Raw genomic sequence first — 26,954 nt, forward strand, 5'->3', positions numbered from 1 at the left:
CAGGACACAGTGGCGTGGCAGGGAAGAATTAGAGCGGCTAGCCCTGAGGGAGCCTCTGGTATAAGGAGGCGGCCAAGAGGGGTTTGTGCCATGCCTGTGCTGCAGGGCTACTGTGGCATATGGAGAAGGGCCTAGGGGAGATTGAGGAGAAGCGGGCGCCCTAGAAGACACTGGTCCAAAGGCAGGGTCCCAATGCTAAGCTACTGGACGACCACTGCTAGACGGGGGGCATCCCCTTCCTTGAGAAGGCATAGTGGTGTGCGCCTGAGCCCTTTACAGACACCCAGGGGGGCTGAGAACTCCAGGAGCCTGGTGGAGCACTGAGGAGTCCTTCTGGAGGTGACCACCACAGGTACAGATGCTAGGTTCAGGAGCAGGGGCACCCAACAATTGCATCCCAACAGTGAGGAACCCACCTAGCTGCTGGAAACGCTGGACTACCTGGGGCCTGCCAGAGACACGAGCTTTGAGGTAAACTGCGGGGCTGAGGCCCGATCACATCTGAACTACTAGAATATAATAATATTCTGTGCCCCGCCTGTGCTAAACTGAGAACATGCGGAAGGAGAATACGGCATACTCGCATTCTGCTAATGCCATCACTCAATACACAGTGCCGCACCAGCCTTCCCCGCGCATCACTCTGTAGGGTGGTGACTACTCTCCCATTGTGTCCCCGGAGAGGGAAACAGAGCCCTCAAGGGCGGAGTTGTTGGCAGCTATCCAGGGCTCCCGAACCACACTGAAAGAAAAAATTTAAACTGTCTCCACTGATGTCAATCTACTCCGAGTGCAGAGGGTGACCGACAAGGTAACCACGGCAGACAGCAATATTGCGACATTGCAGGGGGAAGGGCTCTACAATAAGGTGGCAGATGGCTAAACTGACCACAGTCACCCGTGAACTGGAACACAGGGTGGAGGACAAGGAGGGCCGTTCCCAATGCAGTGACATTCATGTGCTGAGGTTCCCGGAAAGGGTGGAGGGGGTCTTGGTAGAGATCTTCTTGAAGAAGTGGGTGATGCGACAACTTCAACCATGTGGCTTGTCAGAATTCTTTGTTGCGAAGCAGACGCACAGGGCACTGGTCCCTCCACCACTGCAGGCGGCTTAGCTCAGGGCCACCACCCCCAGGATCCTGAACTATTGAGTCAGGGACTGTATTCTGTGAGCTGCTCAGAGCAGGCAGTATCCTTGTTTGATAACTGCAAAATAGCTATTTATCCAGACCACACCAGGAAAGTGCAGTGAAAATCTTTCCTGGCTGTCAAGCAGAAACTGCCTGCTCTACAGCTGAAGTACATCTTCTGTACCCCTTGAAATTGAAGGTTTCCGCGCAGGGGAAGGCACACTTTTTTCAGCACCTGGAGGACGTTTTGGAGTGGCCGGTGATGTGGGGCAAGACAGTGGTGCTTCTCCCAGGTGGGAGGGCAAAGGATGAGCCCAGAGGCCCTGACATGGCTGGTCCCGGTGGGGTCCCATGGATAGTGGCACCTCAGGTTCCCAATGAATGACAATCCAGGAAGACGGCACCTTGCAGGTGTTGGGTGAGGAGAACTCAGAGACATTAGGGGGAGGAGTGGACACCCTACCCTTCGGCTGGACCACAGTTTGGAGTGCAAGGTCCTGTGGAGATTGTGTGCAGGCTATGATGTATACCGAAGCGACGCAGAGTTGATCCTACAGTAAGGCGCACAACTTGGGGGTGGGCATTGGCAGGCAGATGAAACAAAGGACTGAGGTTTGACATTGATTGTGGGCTGCCAGCTGGCTGTCGTGAAATGACTGAGATGTACAGCCTGTATTTAATGGGCCCTACAGGAGGAGACTTTAATTACATGGAGGTGGCCCGGAGATGCACCTTCGGCTGGGGTAAAACTGAGCTTCTTATTGCGAGACAGAGGCCGGGTGCCTTTAGGGGCCTGGGTACCATAGTTGTAATAAGTGACTGGACAGGGGAAGGGATGATGTGCTGATCTTGGTACATGTATTGGGTGGGTGTACGTAGACTTTCTGTTCCACTATGTTTGTCTGTGGTAGTTTTTTTTTGTGTTCAATGTCAAAAGTTGTTGTTTGCGTTCAAGCAGCGGGTGGGGTCTGTCATGATACAGTGGGGTGAAAGAGGGAATCAAGTGCTCCTGAATCATAATGGTAGGGGGTAACATCCTGTTACTGACATGGAAAATGTGTGGGTTAGGGTACTACACAAAGGTACAGCGTGCTCTCCTTCTTGAAAAACCATGAAGTTAGTATAGCCTGTCTGCAGGAGACACACATGGATGATGCTGGAGCTGAGCGGTTGACTCTGGGGTGGTGGAGCCAGGTTTTCCACATCCCTCACTCTACATACGCCAGGTAAGTGCTGATTTGAGGAGCTCTGGGTATAACGTTCTCCTTCACATATAGTGAAGCTGACGTGGAGGGCTGTTTCTGTGCTTAATATGTACTCTCCTAACGGGGACAATCCACCCTTTCTTTTACATGATACAGGTTGGGTGACTACAACTGTGTGACAGATGGGGACCTTGATAGACTGCCACCTAGGGAAAGCACCAAACCATGCATGACCAAAACTCTCCATGAGATGATAAACAATCAAGGGCATGATGAAGCATGGCACATGTTTCACCTATTGCAGCGGTCATACACATGCCACTCCTTGATACATAACACACCTTAGTATGTTGGACAGGATAATGGTGGGAGGAGTCCCTGTGGCAGAGCGAACATTTGTCACACGCTTAGCCAGATTTATGTCTGATCACTGGTTAGTTGTACATTAAAGTGGAAAGGCCCTGCAGAGCAGAGAGCGGTGTGGAGGTTTCCGGCAGAGGTTCTGATTGACGCTGCAGGAAGGGAAATGTTGTTCCAGGCAGTGACTGACTATATTGAACTTAACTGGAGCTTCACTGCGCACAGGGCTATGGAGTGGGGGGCAATGAAGGTGGCGCTGCGGGAGAGGTGCATGGGGCGGGGCCAGTTGCAGGCAGACCTACTAGTTGCGATCACAGCATTGGCCACACTACATAAGAAGGATCTGACTGACCCTACAGCACAGAGAGGAGTCTGATGTGTGTGGACGCATAGCGGACACTGGGGGAGGCTGGACGAATATACTCTAAAGCAGTACCTGCAAGGGTTGCACAGGGAGGGAGAGGAGTTGGGCGGGCTGCTAGCCAGGATCCCGCATAGAGAGAACTTTGCAGCCCAGACGACACAATTGGTGACTTCCAGGGGCCCTACAGTGACTTCAAGGGTGTCCACCTTTTGTGGGCATCTAGAGCGGGTGTATAGGGTGGACCTGTGGATCACACAAGAACGATCTCAGACATTCTTGGAGGGCCTGGAGCTCCAGTTGGACTTCGCCCTCGACCTCGAGGAGTTGTGTGTAGCACAGAACATTCTCCCAAGATCAAAGGGCCCCAAATGGGATGAGTTCCTGGTGGAGTTTTACCAGGCGTTTTCTGAGGCCATCACACAGGGTTTTCTCAAATATTTTCTGGAAGCAAAAGAGAGAGGGTAATGCCGCCCTCCAAGAGGGAGGAGGACATTTGTATGCGGCACAAGCTGGGTGAGGATAAGACTAATCCTGCAGTGTATATGCAACTCACCATGATCAATTTGGACATCAAAGTTTTATGCAAACTTTTGGCTAATCGATTGAACCCAGCCATGCACGGACTGGTACACAAGAATCAATGCAGATTCATCCCTGCTCCTAGTACTCGGATAAACCTCCAATGCTTGATGCATGTGCTGCATGAGGTGGAGGGCAGCCATAACAAAATGGCCTTGGTCTCTATAGATCTGGAGGAAGCCTCGATACTGTCAATTGGGGCTACCTGCTTGAGGTCCTGTGGGTCATGGGGTTCAGGGCCCAGATTCGGGGTTAAATCAAACTGCTTTGCATCAAGCCCGGTGCCAGAGCACGGGTGGTACATTGTTGTTCTGATATGCGGGTATTGGGCAGTTGGAAACGGCAGGGTGTACCCTGTCCCTGCTCTTATTTGCATCTGTTCTTATTTGCACTCACAATGGAGCCCTTGGTGGGGTGAGCTGGGAAAGAGCTTCATGACTGGGACATAGAATAGGGGGATGTACATCATATTTTATCACTCCTTGTGGATGAAGCCCTGTTTTATCTTAATGACCCTCGCAAATCCCTCGGGATCCTGCTATGACTTTTAGATGAATTTGGGGCCATTTCTGGGCTGCAGATCAACTGCAATAAATCATTACTGTATCCCCTCTTGGCATTAGCGGGGACTTCTGTGGGGAGCCTACCTAATATTGGCTTGTGGTGGGAGCAGAATCACTTCACTGCACCTTAACTTGGGAAGGGTGATTGACTCGCTGCATGTGTCAGTTGCTTTCTGAAACACATTGCTGCTGTCACTTTTGGGCAGGATAGCAATCTCCAAAATGGTGCTCCTACCGATCTGTCTGTTTATCATACAGAATTCCCTTTGTTCACTGCCCTACAGAGTGTTGAGGCAGCTGAACTCCATTCTGACATCACATATCTGGGCAGCTAAGTGTAGCAGAGTGGTCTTGGCTACCATGACTCGGAGATATGAGGAAGGTGGCCTGGAGGTGCCGTGACTTGATTTCTATTATTATGCTGCACATATGCAAGCTGCCTGCTAGATGGAGGGTGGTGATAGGTGGGAGAAGCCTAAGCTGGCTGGGGTGATTGATATTGCAGAGCTCCCAGCACTGCTGATGGAGGGCTCCAGTGTGTCACCCAACTTGCCATGTGTGGTCAGACAGACCACTCACATATTCTTTGAAGGGCTCCTTTTCACCAAGAATTCCCTGTATAGATCCTTGCGCCAATTCAGCACATGGCTGAAAACATGGTTTGGCATGGAGGGACAGGGGCAGCGAGTTACTGGAGTACTTGTATCCCAGTCAGCACAGACGAAGTTTGCACTGGGACCCGGGCACTTTCTAAATTATGCTGGCCTTACTGAACTAGCCAGTCAGACCTTGAATACTTTCCAGGCAGAACCAGAAGCGTCTGGCTCCCTGGGGACCTTACTGTCCTGTGAATACTGCACCACACCTAATGTTCCTGCTATACAAAGCAATAGTGATAGACCTTACAAGTCACCCTTAACAGGTCAGGCAACCCGAGAGGCCGATCTGGGAGCTTCCTTAGGAGGCACTGATAGGCCTTGCATCTGCGCCTTTAGTAAAACTGTGTCTAGTAATGACCGATTCAAGCTGATCCATTACAGTTTACTACACCGTACTTACATGACGTCCTTGGTACCTTATTGGATGTCTCAGGCCTGGTCGGATGCGTGCCTCACTGCAGGATCCAGGGGCCTGTCTTCCTAAATTTGGCCTGAGAATGTCAGAGAGTGCAGGACTTTTGGGTTAGGGTAGTGGAAAAACTCACAGACGCCACTCCAGTACAGGCACCCTCACCTCACTGTTTTGTTCAATGGGAAATATCAGTAGGCCCAAAGGCCGTAAGATGACAGGAAAATACTTAAACTTGCACTGATTTTGGCCTGACGCAGGGTGGCCATCAAATGGATGGGTCAACACACCCCGTAGATAGGACACTGGCACAGATATGTAGCGGACTGGATGCTAGCAGTGGAGCTCCACAAGAAGCAGAGCAGGAGAGATGATAAGATAGGAGATGACATACTCAAATGTGGGGCCCTGGGAGACAGATTTGTAGCCCCAGATTATTATTTTTTCAAGCGAGGACAGTCTGACACGAATAGTTAGACCTCTACTGCAGTCAGTGCATGGAACAGTAGATGTGATATGCTCAGGATACTCCACTGTACAAGCACTTTATGGTTGTCCTCTTTCGAATGTTACTGGTTGTTTATTATTATGGTTTTGTTCCCTTGACTGCCTCGTGTATAATGTGACTACTGTTTTAAACACTGCACTGTTGATTAACTTGAAACTGATAAAGAAAGATTTTTATTTTAAAAAACTACTATTCCAGCTCATAGGTGAGATACAAGGAGAGTCACTATGAACAGGACACACCTCCACAGTGTCACTACATGAAAGGAAAGCACTACTATGCACTTGCTCGAGATTATGATCAGGTGTTTTATTCAATGAGTAGTCATCCTCCTTTATACACAGAAATGGAGAATAGTCAAACTTGACAATTTTGATGTGCAGAGGTTTATTAATTGTCACATGACAGTTATCTGGCAGATCCAACATAAAAAGGGCATGTGCATCATTTGCAGATGAGGGGTACATAACAATTCCCAAGTCGAAATCACAAAGTCAATCATTTTGATTTCAATATTTAATGAATTAGAATATATTCATTTCAATCACAGTTATTCTTAAAGATTTATTAAGAAACATCACCCCTAACGTGAAAAATCTATGTTAATTTATTTTGTATTAAAAGTTACAAAAAGTTATGAGTGGAGTTAATAGCAAGCATTTGCAATGCAATGGGTCTCGCGTTTGCTTCAGTTAGAGTTATTAACATTGTAAATTCCTAACTGGACTTTTCTTGCCAAATAAATTGAAAATGAAAAGTAAAACAGTTGACATAAGCAAGCCAATTCAAAGCGCCACAGCTGCCATGAGCGCGAAGGAGAGACATAAAAGGAAAAAGAAGTACGCTTGCAGTCAAACGTATTGGCAAACGTGCGATTATCCATGTAACAGGGTCGATGGCCAAGGCGGTAACAAAACTGCCCCTTGGTGGGACAAACCTAAAGCATTTACCAATGATAATAAAGGATTTTTGAAAGGCAAGCCCATGAAGAAGAGATAGTGATGGGCGTGCAGTGGGCATGGTTAAAAGCCTATACAGGGAGTGCAGAATTATTAGGCAAATGAGTATTTTGACCACATCATCCTCTTTATGCACGTTGTCTTACTCCAAGCTGTATAGGCTCGAAAGCCTACTACCAATTAAGCATATTAGGTGATGTGCATCTCTGTAATGAGAAGGGGTGTGGTCTAATGACATCAACACCCTATATCAGGTGTGCATAATTATTAGGCAACTTCCTTTCCTTTGGCAAAATGGGTCAAAAGAAGGACTTGACAGGCTCAGAAAAGTCAAAAATAGTGAGATATCTTGCAGAGGGATGCAGCACTCTTAAAATTGCAAAGCTTCTGAAGCGTGATCATCGAACAATCAAGCGTTTCATTCAAAATAGTCAACAGGGTCGCAAGAAGCGTGTGGAAAAACCAAGGCGCAAAATAACTGCCCATGAACTGAGAAAAGTCAAGCGTGCAGCTGCCACGATGCCACTTGCCACCAGTTTGGCCATATTTCAGAGCTGCAACATCACTGGAGTGCCCAAAAGCACAAGGTGTGCAATACTCAGAGACATGGCCAAGGTAAGAAAGGCTGAAAGACGACCACCACTGAACAAGACACACAAGCTGAAACGTCAAGACTGGGCCAAGAAATATCTCAAGACTGATTTTTCTAAGGTTTTATGGACTGATGAAATGAGAGTGAGTCTTGATGGGCCAGATGGATGGGCCCGTGGCTGGATTGGTAAAGGGCAGAGAGCTCCAGTCCGACTCAGACGCCAGCAAGGTGGAGGTGGAGTACTGGTTTTGGCTGGTATCATCAAAGATGAGCTTGTGGGGCCTTTTCGGGTTGAGGATGGAGTCAAGCTCAACTCCCAGTCCTACTGCCAGTTCCTGGAAGACACCTTCTTCAAGCAGTGGTACAGGAAGAAGTCTGCATCCTTCAAGAAAAACATGATTTTCATGCAGGACAATGCTCCATCACACGCGTCCAAGTACTCCACCGCGTGGCTGGCAAGAAAGGGTATAAAAGAAGGAAATCTAATGACATGGCCTCCTTGTTCACCTGATCTGAACCCCATTGAGAACCTGTGGTCCATCTTCAAATGTGAGATTTACAAGGAGGGAAAACAGTACACCTCTCTGAACAGTGTCTGGGAGGCTGTGGTTGCTGCTGCACGCAATGTTGATGGTGAACAGATCAAAACACTGACAGAATCCATGGATGGCAGGCTTTTGAGTGTCCTTGCAAAGAAAGGTGGCTATATTGGTCACTGATTTGTTTTTGTTTTGTTTTTGAATGTCAGAAATGTATATTTGTGAATGTTGAGATGTTATATTGGTTTCACTGGTAATGATAAATAATTGAAATGGGTATATATTTTTTTGTGTTAAGTTGCCTAATAATTATGCACAGTGATAGTCACCTGCACACACAGATATCCCCCTAACATAGCTAAAACTAAAAACAAACTAAAACTACTTCTAAAAATATTCAGTTTTGATATTAATGAGTTTTTTGGGTTCATTGAGAACATGGTTGTTGTTCAATAATAAAATTAATCCTCAAAAATACAACTTGCATAATAATTCTGCACTCCCTGTAGATATATTACAACACATCAGAGCTCTTGCTCGCTCAACTTAAAAACTAGTGTAAATATTTGAAAAAAATAAATTGCATGTATTTTTAAAATAAAAATAGCTTTATCAAAATATTCTATCATAAAATAAAATTACATTTGCATTGTGATCATTCTTTAACATTAAATTTAAAGCATGCATTTTTCAAAAAGGCACAGAAAACAAATGTATTTTTAAATTGTTTCCCATGAGGTTCTATGTTAAGTCCCCACCTCCCTGATTTTCTATAGGAGGGTGTTGCAGTGTGAGGGGTTGGTCATGTGTGGTACTGAACTTAATATGGGTCTGAGGTAGAGTACATTTACTCCTACTTGGGGTGTTTTTAGCTGTAGTAAATTTTAAAGTATGTTTGGTGAATAGCAATAGGGTTACTCTTTTGTATGTGGGTGTGCCTCCTAAACCCCTCCTCAGTACTCTTTAAACAACTCCCTATTCCGCTTTAAACCCTTACATTTTATTAGTAATCATTCCACTTTTTTCAGTCACTCAACAGTCAGTCCCACATATAATACTAAGCTGTTAACCTACATCTCCCCACAGAAAAGACAGGAGAGGTAGAGATGGCGATTTACACTTATAGGTTTGTGAACTGCATAATAAGTAAGTAGTACTACTCTGGTACCACTTTATGCGTTACAGAGTGCAGTTTCTGAATAGTGCCCAGTGTATCCAGGATACCAGAGAGCACCCAGTAAAACACACTGAACGTGTATGTGTTAGCATTCAAGAATTACATTTATCAACAGCAGTGGAGATGGAGCAGAAGGGTGACAGAAGCAATACAGTTGAGGCATGGAACACCTGGGGAGACACCATGGTTCATCAACATAAACCTTACTATTATGTCAAAAAGAACAAAAATGGAAATGAAGAGCTAACATGACATGAAATGTGAACACAACTAATTTTCCCAGTATCTGTTTTTTGCAGCTACACTCACTGTAAGCAAATTCGTAGGATTTTCTAGCATGAGCTTGCTTGATTATGTCAAGGTGTGATTTCCCTTTCTGTGAATTGTTTAGTATTAAAGTACCAAGACTGCAGAGGTCAACTGACCTGTGTTGTGATGGTTCAAATCAAACGTCAAACACATTTTTATAACAATCCTTGACAGAGCTAGTTAGTCTGGCTTGCATTTTAATTCCTGATCAAAACCTTTTAACAAGGATTGGCACTGTCAATAGGCCATGTGTTTAAAATGAGGTTGCCAATGCTTTTTTGTACAGCATTGTTTAAAAAAGTAAAAAATTCTAAATATTGGAGGAAAAGCAAATGCATATCTTAAGATATCTCAAAACTGCAATCAATATTTTCAATCTTTATAAAAGGCATGGTTTATTTCAAATGTCATACAGGAAACTCTGAACATTATTTATCTAGCTCAAAAGTAATGCAAAGTACTTTAAAAATCATAACAGCTGTTTGAGGAAAGGTTAGAATTTAAAGCAAAACACCTGTCATTTAGTCTCCACAAAACTCTTTGAGCAGACCAGGGAGCAGATTCATATCCCTCCCGGACAAGAGCCATCTACTATCCCGTCACTCTAAGTAAACCTTCAGCCTCAGATGCAGCCTGAGTAAGTGCAGGTGCCCACCACCCTCCCAGCTCTGTGAATGCTTCAAACCCTGTGGACAGCAAAACATAAAAGAACAAGGCTGCTTTTTATTCAACCCTGGAAAAATATACATTGTGCTATGTTTTTAAGGATGACATGGGAAGGGTGGGGAGCAACAAAGAGAGCAATGTAAATGGTGATGTGAGGGAAAAATAGGACGTGAGAGAAAGAACAAGAAAACACATGCACTCCCATGGAGTGCTCAAAGAAAAATGAAATAAAGGTCCATACCTTCAGAGGAGGTATCAAAATCAGAGAAAGAAGGAAAGCTGTTGAATAAGAAGCAAGCAATCAAGAGTGGCACGAACGTTAATCAGTGGGGTAAGCAATGGTCTATGCCCAAAGACCACAGTAAGTACTGGTGCTGTCCACAATAGGTCTTCGGCAACAAACAGCTAGGTTGTCACCTATGCTCCTAAACGATCTCTCTGCTACATATTTACTTTAAACAATGGCATACAAGTTTATTTTAAAAAATGCATTTAATTGAGAAGGGCAAATCCCACATATTCAGCACCCAGTGAAAGGCAAGTATATTTCAAATGCGTTTGTTCCACTACTTACATCAGGTGACAGCACTCTTCCATGTTTCAGTTTCTCGTCCATGCTATCTCTTCTCTTAAGGAGGTGAGCTCTTTCCTTCTGCAGAGACTGAACTTCCTCGGAAATCTTTCTCTCTTGGTCTGTGGCTCTGTCCTGCAACTGTGTGCTTTTATTAGTCAGCTCCTTTTCCACAACACTCAGCCGGGATGATAATTTCAAAATATCCTTATTTAAAGCCTGTAAAACGTAAACAAAAGTGGAAAGATACTTTTATGGTGAATCTAGTACACTTACGCTTGGCTTTTCTTCCAGTGCCACTAACTTCACTTAGTTCAAGGAACTGAAACTGTGTCTTAAAAGGTAGTTTTAAATAGGCAAATTAATTGAGTATATAGCTTTGGCAATGCTTTTCCTGATGGATATTCCACCTTTTTGCAGATATTTCATCAAACAAATATCCATCCAGCATTTTGCTGGTTCAGGAAGATTTTTATTTTTTACTGTCCAGGTGACAAGTTGTCCAGAGCTACTACACAAGTAGAGCTACATGGGCATCTCATTGAAAGTACCTCAGCGGCTCTATAAAGGTATTACTTGTGCATGTGATATCAGTTCTACTTTAATTCACTGCACCAAAGAAGCAAGAAAAGAAAAACGAAAAGAAAGCAATATTTACACATCTCTAAACATATCCTCAGAACAAAGGGGTGCGTGTACAATAGCAATGAGTACAGGATGATGGGCCATTAACAGAAAAAGCATTACTGAAGGTTACAAACCTATTCTATTGTTTTTCCTGCAGATCCCTTCGGGAAGACTTCATAGTGGTATAAAGATAACACAAAGAAGGGTCTGAGTAGACATGGTCACATTACAGAAGAAACTGCTAAAGCAGTGCTTAACCTAAGATTCATTCCTTGCCTCTAAATACAGTTTGTAATGCTATGTAAATGTGTGCGGTCAGGCCCAAACGTGGCGTGATATACATGTACACACCACAGAAAAATTTCCAACAACTTAATGCAATACAACAAAATAACAGTATTTACTACAAATGTATCTGCCTAAAAAGGTATTTATCTTTGAGAAAAACCTTCATGATACATTTGAAAAACTTTATTTTTTCTGAAGCTCTGGTCATGATGAGGGCAAGGAGACAAGACTTGTTGGATTCAGCTTTCTCCTCATCTTCCTTCTGGACATGTCCAGAAAATAAGCAGGATTTACATGCATCTGTGCTAACTCATCCTAGGGGTTAATTAGTTGATAAGGAGGGTTTAGCACTGGTACTGGGCTATTTGAGGGACACTGTGGGATTTTCCTCTGAGCCCTTGGAGGTTCCCAGCAGCAGTTTCAACCTATTATTCCAATTTTGTGGGCTGCCCTCCAAGACTGTGTCTGGTATTCCTGTGGTAAAAAAAGGGACACCCTTTAGGAATAAAAATACATAATACCTAGATTCCTGGCCAAGATGTATGTGGTGGGAGACATATATTCTGCTGTGTCAAGGGACCAATGCTCTTCAATGAATTGGCCATTAAAAAACGTCCATGGAAGTTGTTTTGCTCTCAGATTCTGTGAACAAGAAAGTAGACAGGGCACTGGGTAAGGCTTACTGTGGCCTCAACCAATTCACCAGCCATGAAAGCTTCTACTTAGCCCTTTTATACATCTGAGGATTTAGTCTGGGGAAATATCACTCTGTGGTTTTGCTAGAAGCCGATACTTGTGCTGAGCTCCTGAGGATGGAGTTGATGGTGCAATGTCTTGAGGATGTCTCCTTTGATACGCTTCGTGGTATGGCACTCCTTCGGGTCAGGTCACTGAAAATATACAACAGATATGGACCCATGATGGCACTCCTTCGGGTCAGGTCACTGAAAATATACAACAGATATGGACCCATGATTGGAAGTTGAGGGTCTTAAAAAAGAAAACAAGTTACTTACCTGTAACTACAGTTATCCAGTATTGGTATCTTTCATAAATTCACATGCTTGAATCATCCCCGTCGTCGAAGTGGGAGTCCCACGGTACATAAAATAGCAATAAATAATAAATAATTTTTTTTGCCATGGGCTATAATGGAGTCAGAGCTTGCTCATATAGCCTATCCATGTCCTTTTGTGAAAGGACCCAGACCTGCCTGCTGTCCAATCAGGCACCAGCACCCTCTAGAACCTTCTCCAGAGAAGCTCCCTTCCTCAGATTTTCCAGCACGGGAGTGAAAAATTAAAAAACCTGAGAGGAATGCGAGCATCAAAGGGGAGGCGGGTGGGTCGCATGTGAATTTATGAAAGATACCAATACTGGATAACTGTAGTTACAGGTAAGTAACTTGTTTTCTTATCCAGTATTGGATCTTTCATAAATTCACATGCTTGAATCTGAATAGACAGCAGTATGGTTGATAAACATTGTATCCAGCGTGGGTGGAGGGTGCGAGCATGAGGACCCTCTATCTCAATTAAAGTTAATAATAATCATAATAATAATAATAATAATAATAATAATACCTTTATAGAAAACTCATCATTTCTGAGCGTGAGTTACGAAGGAATACAGATACTGTAAGTACGTGCATATATAGATATATAAATATAGATAAAATTCATCTATCTGCATACACATTAATAAGTACATACATACGTACACTTTAGATAATTCACCAGGAAACACAATAGAAACATGGTTATCTGCATCTTAAACCATATGACTATAACTAAGGAAAGGTCTCACCTTAATGAAAGAGATGGCGTAGCACAGCTTGTCCTACTAGAGAGTCTGTTCTTTGTGATGACTCCAAACAATAGTGCTGCGTAAAGGAGTGTGTGGTTTTCCATGTCGCAGCCTGGCAAATGTTTTCAAGGGCAATACCTTGAAACAAAGCAGCCGATGTGGAGACTGCTCTTGTAGAGTGGGCTCTCGGGCGCCTAGTCAAGGGTTTTCCTGCCTTGGTGTGACAAAATTGGATTGTGGAAGAAATCCATTGGGCTACAGTGGCCTTGGTTACTCCTGTTCCTTGACGTCCCAGAGAATAAGATACTAGAAGTTGGTCTGATTTTCTGATGTTCTTGGTACTTTGCAGGTAAAATTAGGCATCGCTTAATGTCCAAAGAATGGAGAGTTCTCTCTGCTTTCGTAGTAGGGTTTGGAAAAAAGGTTCGTAGAATAACTGGTTCATTGAGATGGAATGAAGATGGAACTTTGGGAATATATCTAGGATTGGTTCGGAGCATAACAAAATCCTCAGAAAAAAACTAGAAAGGGCTCTTTAGTAGTGAACGCTTGTATATCACTGACTCTTCTGGTAGAAGTGAGAGAGAGCAAGGTTGATACTTTCCAGGTTAAGTACTTGAGTTCAGCTCTATGGATGGGTTCAAAAGGGGCTTTCATGAGCTGGGAGAGAACAATATTAAGGTGCCACTGGCGGAGGTAAGCGAACTGGAGGAAAGGTGCGGAACAGTCCTTTCATAAACTGTTTGATGACTCTGGTTGAACCAATAGACGGCATGTCAGCCGATCGTCTGTAAGAGGCTATAGCTGCGAGGTGAATCTTGACTGATGCATATGAAAGACCAGCCTTGGAAAGAGAGAGCAGATAAGGAAGAATTTGCTCAGGATTGATTTGAAAAGGGTGAAAATTGTTCTGAGAACACCAAACACAGAACCTCTTCCATTTTAATTTGTATGTCTTATTCATGCTCTCCGCTCGCGCTTTAGATAATATGAGCCTACATTCTTGGTTGATGTTCATATCTTGGAACTCTCTGAACTCAGGAGCCAAGCATGCAAGTGCAGTGAAGTTCGGTCGGGGTGTAAGATGAGGCCCTGATTCTTCGAGAGAAGATTGTGGTTGCAAGGAAGACGGACTGGATTGGCTATTGACCGGAGGAGAAGCTCCGTATACCAGTACTGTCTCGGCCACTTGGGGGCTATGAGAATGATCTTGCAGCCTTCGGTCTTCATTTTCCTGAGGAGTCTGGGAATTAATGGAATGGGGGGAAAAGCGTATGCAAAGATCCCGGCCCATCTTATCAAAAGAGCATTTCCCCACGACCCCGGGAGTGGGTATCGACTGGCGTAAAACTGGCATTTGGCGTTCAGGTTGGTGGCGAACAGGTCAAGGATCGGCCGACCCCATTGTTGAAAAATGCTCTCGAGTATGGTCTGGTTGAGTTCCCACTCGTGACAGTTGTCGTCTGTCCTGCTGAGAGAATCCGCTAGAGCATTGTTGACCCCCGCCAGGTGCTCTGCCCTGAGGCGGACGTTGTTCTGTGTGAGCCAGTTCCAGAGAGATTGAGCTTCCCTTGAGAGGGAGAGGGATCTTGTTCCTCCCTGCTTGTTGATGTAGAACATGCTTGTTGTGTTGTCTGTTCTGACTAACACGGATGATCCTGCGATGCGTGGCAGAAAAGCTTTGAGAGTAAGGTGAATCGCTTTCAGTTCTAAAAGATTTATGTGCATCTCTTTTTGGAGCTTGGACCATTTGCCTTGAATGCGCATGTCCTGTAAGTGGCCTCCCCATCCTTCCAGGGAGGCGTCCGTGGTGATAACGAAATCTGCTACTGGTGCCAGAAAGGTTAGACCGTGGGAGAGGTGGTTGATGTGGGACCACCATTCCAACGCCTGCCGAATCCTTGGTGTGATGGTTATCAAATCGTGAAAGGATCCTTGTGACTGGGTCCATTGGAGTTGTAGTTCTTCTTGTAGAGGTCTCATCTTGAGTCTTGCCAGCGGTACTAGGACTATGGCTGAGGAAATCATGCCCAGAAGCGATTTGAATAGTCGTACTGAAACGAACTTTCTTGTGGAGATTGTGACCGCTAATTGAGTCAGCTTCTGCTGCCTTGCTAGGGTAAGATATGCCTTGTTTTGGATAGTGTCCAATTCTGCTCCCAGGAAAACTCTCCTGCATGCGGGGAGCACGACTGACTTTTGTAGGTTCACCGTTAGACCCAAACTGTTGAATAGTTTTAGGCAGGCATCTGTGGCTTTTGAGGCTAGAAGGGATGACGGAGCTTTTATTAGCCAGTCGTCCAGGTAAGGGAACACTTGGAAACCCTTGCTTCTGAGGGAGGCTGCGACTGGGGCAAGGCATTTCGTGAAGATTCTCGGAGCTGATCTGAGGCCAAATGGCAGGACTCTGAATTGATAATGGGCACCGGCTACTGTGAAACGGAGATATTTGCGATGTTTTTGGTGTATTGGAACGTGGAAGTAGGCGTCCTGAAGATCTAAGGTTGTCATAAAATCTCCAGGGTTCAAGAGGTGCAAGATATCTGACAGTGTGATCATCCTGAAGGATTGTTTCCGAAGGAACTTGTTGAGCTTCCTAAGGTCTAAAATAGGACGCCACTCTCCCGACTTCTTTCTTATGAAGAAAAAACAGGAGTAGAATCCCAGACCTCGTTGCTGCAGGGGAACTGCCTCTATAGCCCCTTTTTCTAGAAGGCTGATGATTTCCGCTTGAAGCAGACGAAGATGGAGAGAGCTGCCTGCTGTTGGTGGGTGAAGCGGTGGCTTTTCTGTGAACTCCAGGGTATGACCTCTTGTCACTATATCTAGCACCCACTTGTCCGATGTTATCTTCTTCCAATCTTGGATGAAGTTGGAAATGTTTGCTCCTATTCGTTGATGTTGTGGGCATTGAGGGAGCATAGCCGGTGCCTGTGAAAGATCATTGTTTTCTGGGCTGATCTCTGGATTGTGACCCTTGTCTGTGTTTACCTCCCTGTCTGGTATAGGAGGCAGTCGATGATTGTCTGTACTGCTGATTGTAGGAAGGCCTGTACTGCGATTGCTGGTACTGTCTATGAAAGGAACCTCGAAATGAGGTGAAACCTCTCACTCTAGCCCCTCGAAAGGGCTGCTTTCTGTACTGCAGGGTACCCAGGGACTTGGCCGTGTCTGTGTCCGTCTTAATGGTTTGCAGTGCGTCATCCACATGTTTGCCAAACAAAGATTCCCCATCGTAAGGCATGTCTAGAATTCGGGACTGCACTTCTGGTCTGAAGGATGTGGCCTTGAGCCACCCTTGTCGTCGTAAGACAGCGGAGCCCGCTAGTTGGCGGAAACCCGTAGAGGCTATGACCAGTGCGTAGTCAATAATCTCTTCCGATGCCCGCTCACCTTCCTGTAAGATTTTACGTGCCTCTTCCTGTTTATTTTCTGGGATGAGGTCCAGGAAAGGTTGCATGTCGGACCACATTTGACGATCATATCGGCCCAAAATTGCTAATGAATTCGCTGCCCTGACAGTGATTGCAGACATTGAGGAGAATCTCTTGCCAATATTATCTAGTCTGCGACCTTCCTTGTCTGGAGGGGTGGATATAGGCGTTGATGGATTTTTGGAGCGCCTTTGAGCAGCCTGTGAGATGACCGAATCAGGCTTTGGATGGCCAGTAAGGCATGCCGGAGAATCTTGGGTCGCCTTATATTTTTTATCCAGTTTTTGTGGAACTGGAGGAACAGTAGCCGGATTCCGCATAATCTTTGTGCCCTCGCTCCAAATGTAATCAATAATCGGAATGGACCGTACCGACTTCCGTGATTGTTCTTTGAAGTCATGTAGGAAGCATTCCGACTGGGAGACAGATGTTGGTAGATGAAAACGTACTGCGGCTCTGTCCATAAGATTATGGAAACCACCTATGTCCTCGGGTGGAGAATCAGAGGGGCGAGGAGGTGGTGGAGAAGGAGTGGGAGCCAAGTAATCATCCCATTCCTCTGTAGGATGTTGTGGAGTAGAAATTTCTCCTTCTTCTTGTTCTTCCTCCCCTGAAGTGGACCCTTCATCTCTGGGGGGTGCAGCTAACACTGAGTGAGATGTTGATCTTGGAGTAGCTGGAGGAGGAGGAGCATTTCCTGGCGTCACCGTAGAGGCCGGTACCTGTGGTTGGCCTTCCGCTGGAAACCTTCTCCTATAATCCTGAAGCATGGATTGTAAATCCTGAATTAAGGAGGAAGGCATTTCTACGGTGTCTCTGTGTTGAGGCTCCCGTGTTTCATAATATTGGTCCTGATGAGAGTAGTATGGCTGATACTGTTCGTACTCATTCTCCTCATCGTCATCTTGATACTTGACATGGAGCTGCGAAGGGCTATGCGCATCTCCAAAAGGACCTTCGTCCGATTCCTCCCAGTCGAGAAGATGACTGGGTAGTAAAGCCGTCACCTTGTTTGGAGATGTGTCGATAGGATATACGTCCTGTGCAGGCAGATTCCTGATGCTGACCATAGCTCGGAGAGCTGGAGACCTGGAAGAGGTAGGAATGGCCTCAACGTGTCCACTAGCCATCACTGCTGTCGATGGCGTTAAAGTTGATGCAGCCGTTGATGGTGCAGATTTTTCCGTCGACGGTGGTCTCGTCGACAGTGGAGTCGCCGACGATGGTGTTGCCGACGATGGTTTCGCCGACGACTATCTCGCCGAGGATGGTCTCGCCGACGATGGTCTCGTCGACGGTAGTGTCGTCGACGGTAGCTTCTTTGACCCCGTCGATGGCGATAGCGCCGATGAGAATGACGCTATAGTCGACGGGGCAGTCGTCGACGGTGCCGATGGAATCTGGATAGAAGGGATCGAACCCCTTACCGTCGATGTTAAGGTCGTCGACGCTGACGATGGTCTCGTCGACGATGAAGTAGAGACGGTAGATGTAGATACCGTCGTCGTCGTCACTGTCGTCGACGGTGTCGTCGTCGATGTTCTAATTTTCAGAGTCATCTTTGCAGAAGTAGAAGGCTCTGAAGAAGGAGATAGATGGTAAGACTCCTTCTTTTGAAGAGGAGAAGAAGGCTCAGAGCAAACCGAAGTTTGTAAGGCCTTCCCATGATGAGATTTCTGCCTCTTTCTGGATTTTTCAGTGTGGCCTAGGTCCTCAGATCTGGACCTTTTATGTGGCCTCTCTGACCCACTCTCCTCACCTGAAGTACAGGATTTGGCCTGTAACCACGTCAGGAGTCTGCCCTCCCGGTCTCTGAGGGTCTTTGTGGAGAAGGTGCGACATATCTTGCAGTCCTTAACCTGATGTTGTGGGTAGAGACAGTACAAGCATTCCTTATGTGGGTCATCCACATGGAGCCTTTTCTTCCCACAGGTCTTGCAAGGGCGGAAAAGGCCTTTTCTAGAAGAATCTGACATATTTGAAGTTTTCTTGAGAGAAAATCTCTGAAGTAAAAGAAAAAACTGAGCAGAGCTCAGGGAGACTCCCTTCACACGACGTGCAGTAGAAAATCTGAGGAAGGGAGCTTCTCTGGAGAAGGTTCTAGAGGGTGCTGGTGCCTGATTGGACAGCAGGCAGGTTTGGGTCCTTTCACAAAAGGACATGGATAGGCTATATGAGCAAGCTCTGACTCCATTATAGCCTATGGCAAAAAAAAAAATTGATTATTTATTGCTATTTTATGTACCGTGGGACTCCCACTTCGACGACGGGGATGATTCAAGCATGTGAATTTATGAAAGATCCAATACTGGATAAATGACAGTTCTACATCCTCCTTTCATGGATCATAATATTTTTGGACACAATGATCTGTACAAATCCTTAAAGACCAGGAAGTATGCACTTTCCTTTAGAAAAGCTTCAAGTGAATAGGAAAGCCTCAAAGAGGGCTAACTTCAGACACCGACATCTTCTTTACTGCCTTCTTCTAAGCCTATATTCACTGGAGATATGACACCTGAGGTTAATGCAACCAAACTATGGCTCAGCGCAGCCATTAACTACACTGCACAGCTGAAAAAGGGTATTCCCAAAAGAGCAAATCCGTATTTTCCCTGGTTTACTTTAGATGTTAGTGAAGAGAAAAGTAATTGAAAACAGTTTGACAGAAGATGGTGGAAAATAGTTGATGGGACAACAAAGACTGTATACTATGCAGGCCACTATCTAACTAGTAATTGTTTGTTTAGTGGATGTCATGCTAGCACAGAGAATATGTAGATTTGTGTAGGTCATTGGTTTTCTCTAAATAAAATTTCAGCACACTCCTAACATCTAGTGAGTGTAGTGATCTTTCTGTTGAGGAGGAAGGGTAGCTGAAAAACACTGGTAAAGAGATAGACTGATCGATACAGAAGTCAGAGACAATTTTGAGTAGGACATTCAAGTATGTTCTTAACACTACCTAATGTCAATGAATAACAGTGTATGGTTCAATAGCAGATAAATCTGTCAACTCACTAATCCTACTAGCAGAAGCAACAGCTACAAAAAGAAAGGTGGAGCCATTCATTTACATAGTGCCAAGTTATGTTCCCATAGGGCAGTAGTCTTCCATTTTGGAAGATAGGTTTTCTACATTCTTTCGAAAACATCCTTTACTAGTGGATTGCGAAGAAGAAACTTTGCTTTGGTCCTTTTCTATAAGCTGTGATGGCAGCTAAATGTACTTCTATAGAAGACTGCTGCAAATTCAGATGATTAGGTATGAGGATGTCGTCTCTGCGTTGAATGAAATCCTGGTTATTCTGTAGGAGCCAGATGACAGTTTCCACTTGAAACTGCAGGATGTTCTGGTAGGAATGTTCATGGAGTCCATATTGCAGGACTTCGGGTGCCATGCAGCCAATTCAAAGATTATATGCTGGTATGGTGTATCAGCCTTGGACATAGCGGTGCCATATAAAAACCTTCATAAGGTCAGGTCCACTTCCAATGCAACCTGGTACATGTCACTCTTGAAAGAAGAAAAACTTTGTTGCAAAAGATCTGAGTGCCTATGGTGGATCAATTACTCCAACTCAGCAAGGAAGGAGTTGCGAAGATCTTTGAAGAATTGCAAGAGATTAGTAGCTAGTGAAAAAAAAAAATTATTGCATGCTACCAAATTCCTGGAAGCAAACAATTCTGCCAAGGAGATGTATCAAACTATAAAGGATTTTTCATCACCGAAATATGTCTGAAATAGAATAGACAAAACACAAGAGTTGGCAATCAAGTTGTACATTTTTTTACAAATAATATTTAGGCCAACCTAGATTCCCTAACACCCACCCACCATTATCCTCTGGCTTCAGGGAGCTTGGTAAAGCTTAAATGAGAAATCTAGAGGGGCAACTGGATAAAGGACTGTATAGTACATTGGATCATTTTAACGCCCTGCCGACCACTGGACTCTGGTGTCCTGTGAAGACTTTTCCTCCATTATTAGAAAACTTAAGTGATGTTCTGCAATTGATTCCCTACCTCCTCTGCAATGTAAAGCAGTGGTGGAAGTCATGGGGTCCCTATTATTGGAAGTGTGCATGAGCTCTTTGTCCACTGGACTGGTTCCTGATCTCGTGAAAGAGGCACTCATAGTAACACTTCCCAAAAATCTAGAGCAGATTCTGCAAAACTCTCCATCAGGAACACCAACCTTACCAAACTTACACAGGAGCAGAATGAAGACTGGATCCCAATGCCTCTCCTAGAACACCTCCTACTCTCCATAATAAACTGGAGGTCAGTAGTGCTCCAAGGGACGAAAGGGCATGGGGAGAGATGGAAGGGACTGCCTTGTCTGTCTTCAGGTTTTTCTTCTCTCATCGTGGTGTAAACCTCCACTTCTGGTCTTGGTATAAGGCCAATGAGATTGGAAACTGCAATACATTTTTAACAACTATTACTCTAAAAAATCCTATCTCTGTATCTGCTTTTAAACTAATGTGTACTTAAATAAACTCTAACGATTCTACGTGCCCTATGAGCCTGGAGACTAACTATTCTTCTATGGGTGTGCGGTAGCCAAAGAATTCTTCTTACAACTCTTTTTTGAAAAAGGGAACACAACTAGTTCTTTCTTCTCGCACGTTTCTTAAGTTCGTACTCTTTTGCTTTTTAAATGATCATTACTTCAAAATATATAACAGTAATTTCTCATAACTTGCTTAGATTCACTTTAACTTTTTACACTTTTCTTTTAACAGGAATAGTTGCGCAGCTACAATGTTTCTTCAAAGAAGTCCAGAAAGGAGTAATTCATGTACGTTCTGAGTTAGTTGGATTTTCCTTTTTTCAATCAAAATGTTTTCAAACGCTAATCTCCTCAGTCATTCTGACCAAGGAACAAGTACAGTAGCTTCCTGAGCTGAAGCAGTGAAGAGACACTATTTTCTTGAAGCCTGCCCAGCCGAGAAATGCTACTCCTCTCAGGCGCCAGGAAAAGGCAAAGGCACTTATTTCCTCATAACTCCACCCACAAACACTACCTTAAGAAAAGGAAATTGAACCTGTGATGAATTATAAAACGACACCCAATTAATAGCGAAACCACTAACTTCACTCTAACTTTCACGATGAACACACGGACAAGGGTATTTCTCTTCAGTGAAATGCTTTGCTTCAAGGACAGCACACATGTCACATTCTATTCTCAGGCGATGGGGAGAACAAATAGAGCAAGTCACTAACGTGCTCCACAGCAGCCTTCTTGAAATTTCTCTGGTGTAGATTTGTACTCCAACCAGCTGACTTTGTGTTTCTTTGAGGTTGCAATCGAGTTTTATGCCTACTTATTCACCCAGTATGGGACCTGTGCTTGAGCAGCTGATTTTGTATCCTGACACTAACTTTCATCCTATTTCTTTGCTACCCTTTGCTTTCAGGATTCTCGAAAGCCATGTTAACCAACTTTGTGTCTGAGAGACTGGAAAATGGCCAAATTTTAGATTCCGTCCAATTGGGTTTCTTGCCCTGGCACAGTGCTGAAATTGCCTCGCTGTCTGTGGTGGATAGGCTTTGTATGCTGATGGATCAGGCTGAGCCTTCAGCCTTGGTACTACTTGACCTGTCTGTAGCATTCAATGCGATCTTCCATGACATCCTCCTGGCCAAGCTGCAGGAAATTAGGATAAAAGGCAGGACCCCAGAGTAGTACATATTGTTTCTTACCAACAGGACATAAGCAGTTTACCTCCCCCCTTATGTCTGACTTTACAGCAGCATCAGGGAGTACCCAACTGTTAGCACTTAGCGCTACTTTCCGTAATAATTGTACTTGCCCACTTGTGAAACTGATTATTTCGTCTGGTCTGCGGTTTATAAACTTTGCTGATGACACGCAGTTGATCATCACAACGGAAAACTGAAGCACTGACCCCTTTAGATCTGTTCACTAGTGGATGGCAGTCATTAAGGCCTGGCTACAACATAACACCCTAAGCACTGTTGTAAATCTAGTCTGCTACCATAAGATTTCTGGCCAGCTTCTTGGCCTGTCCGCCTCGTCCCTGCAATAGCAACAAAAAAAAAATGATATGAGGTGTATCTGGAACCTGACTTCTCCTTAGTGGGACAGGTTAAACATGTGGTCTCAACCTGCTTTTATTTGCCTAAGGTGCTGAAGTAAATTCTGTGCTTTCTCCCTAAGGATGTCCACCAAGTAGTGACTCGTGGAACAATACTCAGACACTTGGATCACTGCAACTCTTTTTTTCCTGGGATGGGTAAGGGGCAAATGAGGAAATTACAAAAAGCGGTCACAAAAATGGTAGTGGGCATTCCATGTTTGTCCTTCTCATCAGACACATTACATACCTTGCAATGGCTCTTGGTGGCTAAAAGAGTGGCTTTTCAAATCCTCTGCCATATTTAAAAGCAGTTCATGCTCTGAGCCAGATTAACCTATCTAAAAAATTCTATAATTACTTTTCTACATGCTGCCTACGCTCCTCTGACGCTTGACTGCTGGTCCTACCAAGACCTAAGTACTGTTGCTCAGGGAGTAAGGGCCAGATGTAGCAAAGGGTTTGCCAAAAACGCCATTTGCGAGGCGCAAAAGCCTCTTTGCTATGCAGAAATGCATTTTGCGAGTCGGATCCGACTCGCAAAATGCATTTCCGACTCGCAAATAGGAAGGGGTGTTCCCTTCCTATTTGCGACTCGCAATGCAATTCAATTCCATTTGCCACCGCGAAAGCGGTGGCAAATGGAATCGCAGTTACCATCCACTTGAAGTGGATGGTAACCCAGTCGCAAACAGGAAGGGCTCCCCATGGGACCCCTTCCCCTTTGTGACTGGAAAAAAAAATATTTTTTCAGAGCAGGCAGTGGTCCAATGGACCACTACCTGCCCTGAAAAAATCCGAAATAAAGGTTTCGGTTTATTTTTCACAGGGCAGCTCGTTTTCCTTTTAAGGAAAACGGGCTGCACTTTGAAAAAAAAAAACTGCTTTATTAACAAGCAGTCACGGACATGGTGGTCTGCTGTCTCCAGCAGGCCACATCCCCGTGAGTGCCCATACTCGCAATGGGGTCGCAAACTGCGACCCACCTCATTAATATTAATGAGGTGGGTCTTTGCGACCCCATTGCGAGTTGCAGAAGGTGTCTGAGACACCTTTCTGCATACCAAATTGCGACTTGCAATTTGCGAGTCGCAGGGACTCGCAAATTGCAAGTCGCAATTTGTTTTTTTGCTACATCTGGCCCTAAGTCTTTTTCAGTTACAACAGTCAAACTTAGGAATGAACTTCCCATCACCCTGCAGAAGATTCCATCTGTGCTCCAATTTAGACAATCACTAAGACCTAAGACATGGTTTTTCAGGAACTAGGATTCATTAGGCAATGGTAGTTTGCCTTGGCTTTTTATTGAGGACTCACTTTATTGATATGTCAATTTTTTCTGTTAGCGCCAGGACACCCCTTGGGGTAATCATTGCGCTCAATATTATCCCTTGCATTTTGAACAGTAGAATCACTCTGCACAGCAGTTTCTTGTATGGTCTTATGAATAGCTGAAGACGCTTTTGGAACTACTACTATCTTAGTCATTCTGGGATAATAAGTATTGTTGTTGCACTGCAGTGCTTGACCCCTTAATACCAATAGAATTTGTGGTGGAGAGGAATACGGAAATTCATCAAAAGTGCATCGTTCACTGATCCTGGTTCCTGCCCTTGTGATGGGAAGCATTTGCATTCTGCGTTTTGACTTGTAGCAAACAAGTCAATTAGAGGAAACCTCCATTCTTGGAAAATATCTTTGAGTATGACACTTTTTAACTCCCTTTCTGGAGTTCGATAGAATATCTTCCTAGATGTGTTGTTTGGCAACCTAAGAGGCTTGTGAGGTGAACATCTTGAATGGCAAATTCTTGCCAGTTCCAAACTGCTTGATCCTCTTTGGATAGAGTCCTTGGCTAAGTGACATCTTGTTTGTACAAATAATACATAGTGGTTGTGTTGTCTGTCTGAATTAACATGCTTCGTGTTGTGACGGATGGTTGAAATTCCACAGCATGTCAGGGATACATCTGTCACTATGGTTTAAGAAGGCAGACTCTAGTAAAAGGGAGCCCCTTTTCAGAAGATTCTTGGTCTTGCACCACCATTTTACTGAAGCTTACGCCTCAAGCCAGAGAATCAATTTGTCTTCCGAATTGTCCTAATCTTAAATTCACTAGTTTTCCATGGATTGTTGAAGGGGTCTCATGGGCAGATGTTTATTGGGCACTAGAAAAATGCATGAGACCATTGGTCTTAACATGGACGATATATAGCGTGCAGTAGGAAAAGATGTTTGTAGCTGCTATTGATCTTTCTTCAAAATGGTAAACACTTGCTCCCCAGAAGAAGACACTTAAATCTCAATTTTAAGAGTCGTGCCTAGTCTAGAATCTGAACAGGAGTAATTGTAAACTTCGCCTAGTTGGCATGGAGACCTTGACAATGAAACAGAGGTACTGTGGTGTTGTGGCCTCATTGAGCATGCTATGGCATGTATGCTTTTATCAGCCAGTCGTCAAAGTATCAATATATTTATAACTCATGTATCCTTATATATGCTGCTACAACTGCCATGTACTTGAAAAATGTTGCGAAAATAGATGCATTGCAAATCCACTAAACACATCCAATCTTCTTTCATGAGCTGAGGATATATTTGGTGCAAGGCCAACATCATAAATTTCTGTTTTCTGATGTAGTTGTTGGCTTGCCTCAAGTCCAACATGGAATAGAGCTCTTACTTGTTGTACTTCTTGGGGTTCAAAAAAATACTGAGTAAATACCTTTGCCTAATTGTAATGGAGAGACATGTTCTAAACCTTGTTTTCATAGAAGTGCTACCTCCTTTCTTAAAATGTGAACTGATGCTTTTGCACAGGATTTGGTGAAATTGTGGGAGGTGGACATTTGAAGGGGATTGTGTATTCTTTATCGATGACCTCCAAGACCCATTTGTCTAAAGATATTCTTTACTATTCTTACATGTGTCTTGATAGATTCCCTTCTACCAAAGTGGTGAGCATAAGAGAGGAAGTAGGGGTTTTATTGTTTCAATTAGATTATGAATTTTCCACAAGATGATGAGCAATGATGTTGCCTCTTCCTCTTGATGACCGCCTGCAATGAGCGTTTTGTTGTTGATCATGTTGCTGTCCATACTCACTGCAGTTCGACAGGGGGAATTTAACGCTCTGCCTGTCCTGGTGACAGTAGTTTTGGTGTCTGGCTTCAATGTTGTGAAATGCAACCAAGATGCTGGTCAAAGAGAAATCCCATGGCAGAACTGTGTGGCTGACAAATTCATGGAGTCAATAGCAGCAGTAATGACTTGGTTGCTTACCAACTATCCTTCTTGGATTACTTATATGAAATTGTCTTTGTGTTCTCAAAAGCAGATGCATGTTGTAGAAAAGTACCCTCTTTCTGGCATGGTTACCCCCATTTTCTGCCTGATGTCAGTGTGTTTGACTGTGTTCACTGGGATGCTGGTAACCAGGACCTCAGTGTTTATGCTCTCTCTCCTCTAACTTTTGTCACTGCACACTGGTAACCCAGTAATTCACCCACAATTGGCATACTGGTATCCCCCTTATAAGTCCCTAGTATATGGTACTTAGGTACCCAGGGCATTGGGGCTCCAAGGGGATCCCTATGGGCTTCAGCATCTCTTTTGCCGCCTATGCAAAGGCTTCTGCAGGACTGCCACTGCAGCCTGCATGAAAAGGTGCATGCACAATTTCAATGCCATTTACACTGCACCAGGTCACTTATAAGTAACCCCTATAGCAAGCCCTTCAGTCCTGAGGGCAGGGTGCAAAGTACCTGTGTGTGAGAGCACCCCTGCACTAGCAGAGGTGCCCCCACGACCTCCAGGACCATTTTCCCGGATTTCGTGAGGGCAGGGACCCCATTTTACACGTGCACTGGACATAGGTCATGACGTATGTCCAGCGACATAATGGTATCTCCGAACATAGGCATGTTTGGTATCAAACATGTTGGAATCATACCCCAATGCTTTTGATTCCATGCACTCTGGGGGCTCCTTACAGGACCTCCAGTATTGCCATTGCAGCTTTTGGAGGTTTTTCAGGCAGCCCTAGCTGCTCCCACCTCTCAGACAGGTTTCTGCCCTCCTGTGCTTGAGCAGCTCAAGCCCA

The 26,954-nt window shown here is 44.6% G+C and overlaps 1 protein-coding gene across 1 annotated transcript in view; it reads right to left on the reverse strand.

The window, feature by feature from the left end:
- The window catches only part of KIF27 (kinesin family member 27), a 455,459-nt gene that overhangs the window by 103,012 nt on the left and 325,493 nt on the right, over positions 1-26,954 (reverse strand). Inside the window, exon 14 of the mRNA XM_069229770.1 lies at positions 10,594-10,809. Within this exon, the coding sequence (XP_069085871.1) occupies positions 10,594-10,809 (216 nt within the window). The remainder of the gene's footprint in view (positions 1-10,593; positions 10,810-26,954) is intronic.

This window comes from Pleurodeles waltl, chromosome 1_1 (genome assembly GCF_031143425.1).
Source record: "Pleurodeles waltl isolate 20211129_DDA chromosome 1_1, aPleWal1.hap1.20221129, whole genome shotgun sequence".
Classification (NCBI taxonomy): domain Eukaryota; kingdom Metazoa; phylum Chordata; class Amphibia; order Caudata; family Salamandridae; genus Pleurodeles; species Pleurodeles waltl.